The 8,769-nt window shown below is 36.4% G+C and overlaps 1 protein-coding gene across 1 annotated transcript; it reads left to right on the forward strand.

Moving 5' to 3' along the window:
- Positions 1-350: 350 nt before the first annotated feature.
- LOC127625130 (ras-related protein Rab-39B-like) lies at positions 351-6,568 on the forward strand. The gene is made up of 3 exons (XM_052100218.1): positions 351-653; positions 3,353-3,579; positions 4,406-6,568. Exons 2-3 carry the CDS (start codon positions 3,365-3,367, stop codon positions 4,830-4,832), a joined length of 642 nt encoding a protein of 213 aa, XP_051956178.1. The 5' UTR covers positions 351-653; positions 3,353-3,364; the 3' UTR covers positions 4,833-6,568.
- The last annotated feature ends 2,201 nt before the right edge of the window (positions 6,569-8,769 follow it).

Below are 8,769 nucleotides of genomic sequence, written 5' to 3' on the forward strand. Positions count from 1 at the left end.
AATAGCTTCAGTGTTAGCTTCCTTTTGTTAGTACCTTGTAGTGTAGCTAGCTATTTTTAAAAGGGTAGCTTGACTGTAGTTTAACTACTTTAACGTCTGAGTTGCTTGTAGCTTTGTGAGGTCCCTTGAAATGGACTTTGGTACAGGTTCAAAGCATCAGTGGGTGGGTTCAGAAGTGCAACGCCTCCCGGACGTTCCCTCTACGTTGAGAGCCGAGATTTGCAACACAGCCATTTTTGTATTACCCCATCTAGTGCGCCGCTCTGGCAGTTATTACGGTTATGGTACTGACGAGAGATGAGTCAGGCTATATGATGCTGATGATACTGCCATTTCATCAGCATATTTTCACAAACATCTCTTCATCCTAATTCACGAGGCTAACGATATGAATTTACAAATAATTTATGGGCGTTCTGAACGAACTAGTTATTGATATAAAGGCCCCAGACGCGTATGGTTATTCGTTTGGTTAGGCTATTTATTGCACACTCAAAGCGGGGACTAGTTGCACATTTATTCTCAAAAACATTCGGGTGTGCTTGGATGCCTTTCCTGGGAACGTCACTATACTACATGTTTACAGAATGAAAGAAAGCGATATTGGATAATATGGGAATTACTATTGTTAGACACTGAGCAGCATTACCGAGGTAATAACAACACTATATTCATGTGTTTATTTTAATAGTGCGATTTATCTGGATAACTTGCCAATATCGGACTGATAGGCCTGTAAGCAATCCCTACAATGCTCGTGCTTTATGGAATAATTTATCAAGAAACGCGGTGTTGTAATGAAGTTCATTATGGTTTGGCTAGGCCTATGTGGCTGGATTAAACTGACCGAATAACATTGCATTTTAATTCACGATTATCAGTGTGGGAATGCCTAAATATCTGATACAGATGCAAACTCTCAGAATAGGCCAAAACAGTCATTTTAAAACCCCGTTTTGGTCAATTTGGGCACTAATGTTTCCAACTTGATTAGGCTACTATTTGCAAATTGCAATGAACTAAATTAAATTGATGACTTGCACTGCCATTATAAAAGATTATAGGTCTTGCATGCATAGGGCTACGTAAAATTAGAGGAATTTAACATCTATTTGAATTTCAAGAAGCCCAGCTAATGTCTAAATAGGCTAGGGCCTACTTATTTTTTAAATTGAGTGTAATCCTTTATATTATATAATAATAATAATAATAATAAATATATATATATATTTTAGGATTTACACATTACAATTTCATAACAAAATTAAAGAGTAGCCTAATCTGTAATAAAATTACATTTAAAAACTAAATATTTTAAGTTTCAATAATTTGATTTGGCTAAATATTACACAGTTCAGTTAGATTTAATTTAGTTGTGAAATTGAAATTCATAAAACTTAAAATATAGACAAATACTTTTTGAGTGTATGCCTTGGCTAATATTTAAAATATTTGAAAAACGTGTTTTTAATAAATGAAAGATAAATAATACTCTTGAGAATACTACAATTTTCTTGATGATGTGTGGTTATATACACTGTAGAAAATGTACAAGTGAGGTTAAGGTGCTATATCTACCTGATCTGGCCTGAGTTTCCCGAAACCTTCTTAACGCTACGTCGTTCTTAAGTTACACCTTAAGCTGTACCTTATCGTTTCCCGAAACGTTCTTAGTTAAGTAGGCCTATACCTTCTGTAAGTCATACGTTCGGAAGGTTGGTCTGGAGCACTCTTAGCTATACCTTATCACTGTTGGCAGTTCACTCCGCTAGTGGGCACCACTGCAAAAAGCTTCTTTACATCTTAGTCTATACGAATATTATTTTAAATTGAATACACCCAGTGTTCAATTAGGCTAATTCAAGTGTTTTCATGCAAATAATAAAATTGTCATCGCACTGATTGTTGTTAGCTTTTTAATTATATTATCCAAAGGTAGCCTACATCAGCTGGCAAACCATTCGAAAGTAAAGGCTTATTCGTCTATTTAAAGAGAATGACTGTGGTGGGGAATTTGGTCAAACTATGGCAGCGATACAGCGAATAGTTGTGCTAAATCAAAGACGGCGCCGTCCGCGAAGCCATTTGCACTATTATATTCGCGAAAAATTTAGTCCCCTGGCTACCATGTCAGAAGATACAATTCAAAAGAAATTTCGCCTGCCACGACAGCAAATTCAGCAGCTTTTAGATCTTATTAGTCCGGATGTGTCAAGACAAACTCGACGTAACCACCCCCTCAGCCCCGAAATTCAGCTGCTTGCGGCTCTCCGTATTTATGCAGTGGGGAGTTTTCTGGAGGTGGCTGGGGATGGATATGGACTGAGTAAGACCTCGGTGTGGCGGTGCGTTCGTTCAGTCACAAACATCCTGCTCCGTCATGCCACAAATTATATCCGCATGCCTTCCGCCAGGCACGAAGTGATGGAGGCGCATCAAAGCTTCCATGCCATTGCCAGTATACCACAAATAGTCCTAATAGGGCTTGTCGACGGGACACTTATCCCCATAGCCAACCCATCAGCGCTCAACCAGGCCTTCATCTGTCGTAAGGGCTTCGCGGCCATCAATGTCCAGGTGGTGGTGGACCACAGGGGGATGTTTGCAGACGTGGTGGCAAAGTGGCCTGGTAGCGCACAAGACAGCTTTGTATGGGCCAATTCAGTAGTGGGTTAGACGCATGACACGTTTGAGCACGAGGTTGTGCGTTCGCGCACTCTTTCCGAAATTATATAAAATATCCAGGGTTTAATTTAGATAGCAATTTGTAATTTTTTATTTTTTATAATATCCCATGAGTCCAAATAAATGCAATTTCCACTATTTCCGAAGTGCTTCTTTTAAAAAGAACACCGCTTTCTCACATAACGCAGTGAAGCAGCCCCTGCACGAGAGAATAATTGATTCTCGAGCCATCGATATCAACAAATTCAGCACCATCGCCACGGACAGCACCGGGTAACGTCGCACGTAAGAAGGTATATCTTAAGCGGCTTCCTAAGGCATGATTCGAGGAACACACCTAGAAATGGTATACCTTCAGTTAAGTTATACCTTAAGAGTCTTCGTAGCGCTAAGAGACAACGTTATCGGGAAACTCAGCCCTGACCCTTAAAAATGACCTTCATTGGTGTAGTCCAATGCATTCAGGTCTATTCAGTAATAAATCATTATTAATTTACTAAAATAAAACCATGCAGTACATGTGCAGGTTGCCCGACATCACATTTTTACAGTGTAATCTATAAAATCACTCAAATGTGGATCATATGTTTGATTCAGCACACAGTTAATGAAGGCAGTCATTTTTTATTGTTTTGACAGAAACAGCTTTACTTCCATTTCTTTATAGATTAAGTAAGATATGGAAGCTATATGGCTGTACCAGTTCCGGCTGATTGTCATTGGTGACTCGACAGTGGGAAAGTCTTGTCTGATCAGACGCTTCACAGAGGGACGTTTTGCGCTGGTGTCTGATCCTACTGTCGGAGTCGATTTCTTTTCCCGCCTGGTAGAGATTGAACCAGGCAAGCGTATCAAGCTTCAGATCTGGGACACGGCTGGCCAAGAAAGATTCAGGTACATCTGGTGGTATTTAATGACATTTTACCTGTGTTGGCCTTATTAAGATTCGTAAGATTCAAAATAATATTTTGGATTCTTGTATTTCAACTAAAGGTGCGTCTCAATCAGCTCAATTAGTCCAGCAGTCAGGACACTGATCAGGGAGTTGTGAAATCCCAATCACGTACTCGTCCACTGAAACGTGGCAGGTTTTCTGAAGTCTCTCAAGTCGTTTAAATACGATTGCAATGGTAAGATTATGAAATCAGACTTATTTTCTCTTTAAAAAAGTCCATAATGGGCATGAAAGGGAAACAACAATCAAAATATTTTAGAGTATTTTGAAAATTAAAAACACACTCCTTTGTCTTTTTTATTTCTTATTTTATGTCATTTATCTTTCAAAATTACACAGTACTTTTTGAAAATGCACGACAGTGTCATTTATACAGCAATGTCGTTGATTAATAACAGCTGCGTTTAAACATGTAACATCGTTATCGTTTCACAGCTGAATGAGAAATAAGTGTCTTACTGTTCGGTGGATGAACACCCTTGTCAGTGCTTGAATTCATGTTCACCATATACTGATTTAAGACAGAGGGAGCGAGATGAGATGCACCCTTAGAAACCCGGTTTTGGAAAGTGCAGTTCTAATAGCCATTTATAGCAATTGATACTAGGTTATTATTAGTTCATTACATCAATATGCCTTTTTGTATAAAAAAAATAAATAACTTTTTCTGGTGTAAAGTTAAGCTCTTCAATCTTTGACACCCTTATTCTCATAATTGCCACCACCAGTCATACATTTTCTGCTCTTCCCCACTGTGTGATCTAGATCTATCACAAGGGCTTATTACCGTAATTCAGTGGGTGGCCTGTTGCTTTTTGACATCACCAACCGCCGCTCCTTCCAGAATGTTCACGAGTGGCTGGAGGAAGCGCGCAGTCATGTGCAGCCACATAGCATCGTCTTCTTATTGGTTGGTCACAAGTGTGACCTGGAACAGCAGCGGCAGGTGAGCCAGCAGGAAGCGGAGAAACTGGCAGTTGCTTATGGCATGCGTTACGTGGAAACCTCTGCACGTGATGCCATAAATGTAGAGAGGGCCTTCACCGAGTTGACACGAGATATCTTTGAGCTGGTCAAAAGTGGGGACATCACCATCCAGGAGGGTTGGGAGGGAGTCAAGAGTGGTTTTGTGCCCAATGTGGTGCATTCATCTGAGGAGGTGACCAAGAGCGACCGTCGATGCTTCTGTTGATCAAGTGACTCTGGCTGGTGTATCATGGCTCTTCACTGCAAAACCAGTGCTGTTCTTCTCCCTTAGCTTTACATTTCCCACTAATGCAGCCCTACAAATACTTTCTTCCCTCTTCCAGTGTTTCCCGCTCTCATAATTACTTCAAGTACAGTTCCTATTCTCAACATAAATTCAGAACTTCACATTCAAATAATGACCTAAAAGATAAGTGACAAAACTTCATCCACTTTGTGGCAAGATGGAACCAGCAGAACTGTGTTGTAAGAATGGTGCGAGTAAAAGGTTGCAGCATTTTCCAGACTGGAGATCTCAAACATGCATCCAAGGGAAAAGCTCATTCTTTGGAGCAAAGACAGGTCCAAAGTTTACACCAAATATTCACCCATCAATGTTTTCTTCTAAACAGAACATTTCAGAGCATGCACAGGAGGACCACACCAGTCAAAACATCAATTTTCTCATTTGCCCATTTAGCTCCTATTGTTTTCATCTGAGCCACATCCACACTTATACGTTTTTGTTTTAAAACACATACGTTTTGCTGTTTACACCTCTCATTCACACTAGAGTGGCACTTTTCTCCACTGAAAATGCTCTATATTACCTGCATACTTTGGAAAACGGTGATGTAAGAAAACTGAAAGGGGAGTCTTGCAACAAAAACAGATAAGTGTTGATGTGGCCTAAAGATACTCCATATGGTACTTTCACATCATGTCAGAATTACTGTAATTATGACTTTCCGACTTAAAAATGGTAAAAAAACCTCTTAAATACAAGTTCAGAACTTCGGATTTTATGAAAGATGAAAAATTGTGATGCAATGTAAAAATAAACTGTTAAAAGTAGTTTACACATATTTCTGTTTGAAATGGCATTTTATTATAGCCAGTTATCTTGTGCAATTTCGTTTTTCTTACAAAGATGTCAACAACAACAAAGCCGAAAATTTATCCAAATTGGCATTTTAAGTGTTGCCTAAAAAACGAATACTTTGAGTTGTCATCTCGTAATTACAGTCATTCCAACACAAAAGTGTAATTCCTTATTGGCATACTGCATATTGATTGTTTGGTGTGACGTCGGAGTTGAAGAATTCAACAAGAGGGAGAGAAATTCTGTTCCTTACTGTCGTTGTCTGACAAAGATGAAGACTGTGCCTGTAGAGGCAAGAGGATTTACCAATCATAGGGAATGTGAGAAGTAATATTTTGTTTTCCTTCAGGATTAACCCCTTCTGCTTTTGACATCTTTAAACAGAGATCTCTCTAAAAAGTAATGCCGTTAACAAAAAATTGTCTTTCAATGCTACATTAAAATATCTGATACACATCAACATCATCATCAATAAAGCTTCCAGGAAATACTCAATTCTAGGGAGCCGCATTTCAAAGTTTCTGACCTTCTCATTTAAAGTGGTGTATCACAATACCACAGATTTTCCACATGAATAGAACATTCAGGGACTTTATCCACATATCTATATGTAAAGCACTGATAGATCATGTCCCAAAGTTGTTCTTTTCAGATATATCAACAATGATATTAGATTTAATATCTGAATTGGTTCTTAAGAAATTCCACTTTCATAACCATCACTTGAGGTTAGAAGCTGCAGAGTACTTTTTTGACTTCAGACTAATAAAAGATCACTAAACCGACTGAAATTACTATTAACTGTGTATTTATTGATCTTGCGAGAGAGATGGATGAACAATCAATAAAATGTGACTCAAAAGATTGAGCCTCATCATGGTTTCGGTTTTTCTTTTTACATATATTTTGCTTGGTAAGACACAATAGCTATAAAGACAAACATCTTTGATCATTTTGATAATCATTTTATTTTACAAAACAAGAGAGAGAATGTATGAATTACAATGGAATCTTTACAATACAGCTAATTTTTTTTTTTTATACACAAGACATTAATATTTAGTTTTAAAAAAAACCCAGACACACACACACACACACAGAGAGAAAACCCAACATATCCAACACTACAAATAGTGTATCTCAAAAGGCATATGGCATGGCCTGTATTGATATCTACCAGCCATCTTTGAGGTACATTTTAAACTTCAGGCACTGTTCAACATGGACATACATCTCCAAAGAGAAATCAAAACTTTGCCAAATGTAAATAAAGCAAATAGTTTATCGAACACTTTTAGATGCTAAATTTTACATGCACGTTTCATGTTAGCAGAAACATTTCATTTGATTGTGAAACACAAATTGTAAAGCTATACAAAAATATGGTTCTAACAAAGTCATATTTTAATATAAAAAGACCAAAATAATTGTGGTTTTGAAAATGATAGTGGTTTTAAACTAAATGCATTTAGTTTCCAAGAGATTTCCAGCATTAGCTGTAATATTAATGGTTTCTATTGCTCTCCAGTTACATGACTACATTTAGGTTACACTGTTTTAACAAAAAGTCATTTGCAAAAATGGTTTAAAAAAAAAATAAAAAATTCTGAAAATCGCAGCCAGGTTTGGGGAGTAACGAAATACATGTAATGAGAATACACATTTAAAATACAAAATGTAAGTAACTGTATTCCACCAGTAACAATTTAAATCATTGGTATTTAGATTACTGAAGAGATTACTTTGCTTTTTATTGTCATTTGTTTTATCTAATATTTAGTCCTTTCAGATGGAAAACATTTATACATCTAAAGGATGCAATCCAAAGTGCATTTGAACAGTGGTGAAACACTTTCTTGTGATGCGTTACATTCATACGAGCAGTAAGTTTGAAGTAAGTTTAGAGCAGAAGAAATAGAAATAAACCTTGTGTAAATTGTCAGCTTTACGCTAAGATAAAATGCTATTTCTAGCCATTTTACATACACGTTACCAAGGACGATCATATGTTTTTATCAAGAAAATTTACGCTGGATCATAATTTATTTTTTCCTAGTAAGATCTTTGATATTAGGGCAAATATCATATTTTTATAATAATGTTTGTATTGTTTTCCTGTAAAAATATCTAAAGATCAGTTTGATTGATCTTGTTTTAGAAACAACACAGCATAAGATATTTAGGTTTTTCAGAGAATGTATTTTTAACATGTGTATTTTGTCTATCTTGTACTTTGTCTTATTTTGGCAGAGTTTTATAGTGATGGACTTTACGTTACAAATTACATTTTACAGCATGTATTCTGTAATCTGTAGTGGAATACATTTCAAAAGTAACACTCCCAACCCTGATCGCAGCATCCTGAAGAGCTAACACATTAATACAATAAAATGTAAAAATGGTCCACTGTTATAACACAAAATAATTAACAATTATGACTGAGCAACATAAACAAGTATTACAATGAATCTACAATATAGAAGAAACAGATAAAATGTAACATAAGCTCAAAGCCAATCTGCCAAGAACAAGTTTCAATGGAAACTAAAATTTGGTGAAAAAAAAATTCCACACAAGAATCTACAGCTTCAGATATGAAAAAAGGCCATTACAAGCCTTTAGGTATTCAGTCAGGTTTAGTCTTAACCTCGAACCTGTGAACGTTATTTGGATTCCAGTCTACCCTTACAAAAACACACCATGCTAACCATAGTTTCCACCAAAATATCATAGTTACTATTATTGTTATAAAACCATAATAAAATTATTATGGGTTTTACTTCAATGTACAACACTTTCAGAATCTTTCTACAAATGCTCATTCATTTTCTTTTTCAATGGTGGTTAATACTAAAATTGCCACAATTATTGTAGTAACAATAAGGATAGAAACTACGCTATTTTGGCACAACTATTAAATGTTTATCTGGAATCAAAACACCTACTTTAGTTTATTGAAGTTAAATGTATCCATTTTAAGGAAGTTTTGTGAATGGGTAAAATGTATATATCCATATAAAAGTTCATGTAAAAAAATAAATAATAATAATTCAGCATTTTG

The sequence above is a fragment of the Xyrauchen texanus genome, chromosome 31, assembly GCF_025860055.1.
Source record: "Xyrauchen texanus isolate HMW12.3.18 chromosome 31, RBS_HiC_50CHRs, whole genome shotgun sequence".
Classification (NCBI taxonomy): domain Eukaryota; kingdom Metazoa; phylum Chordata; class Actinopteri; order Cypriniformes; family Catostomidae; genus Xyrauchen; species Xyrauchen texanus.

Coding starts and splice junctions, on each gene's coding strand:
- LOC127625130 (XM_052100218.1), top strand. CDS start 3,365: ATGGAAGCTATATGGCTGTACCAGTTCCGGCTGATTGTCATTGGTGAC. Junction 3,580..4,405: donor GCTGGCCAAGAAAGATTCAG/GTACATCTGGTG, acceptor TGTGTGATCTAG/ATCTATCACAAGGGCTTATT.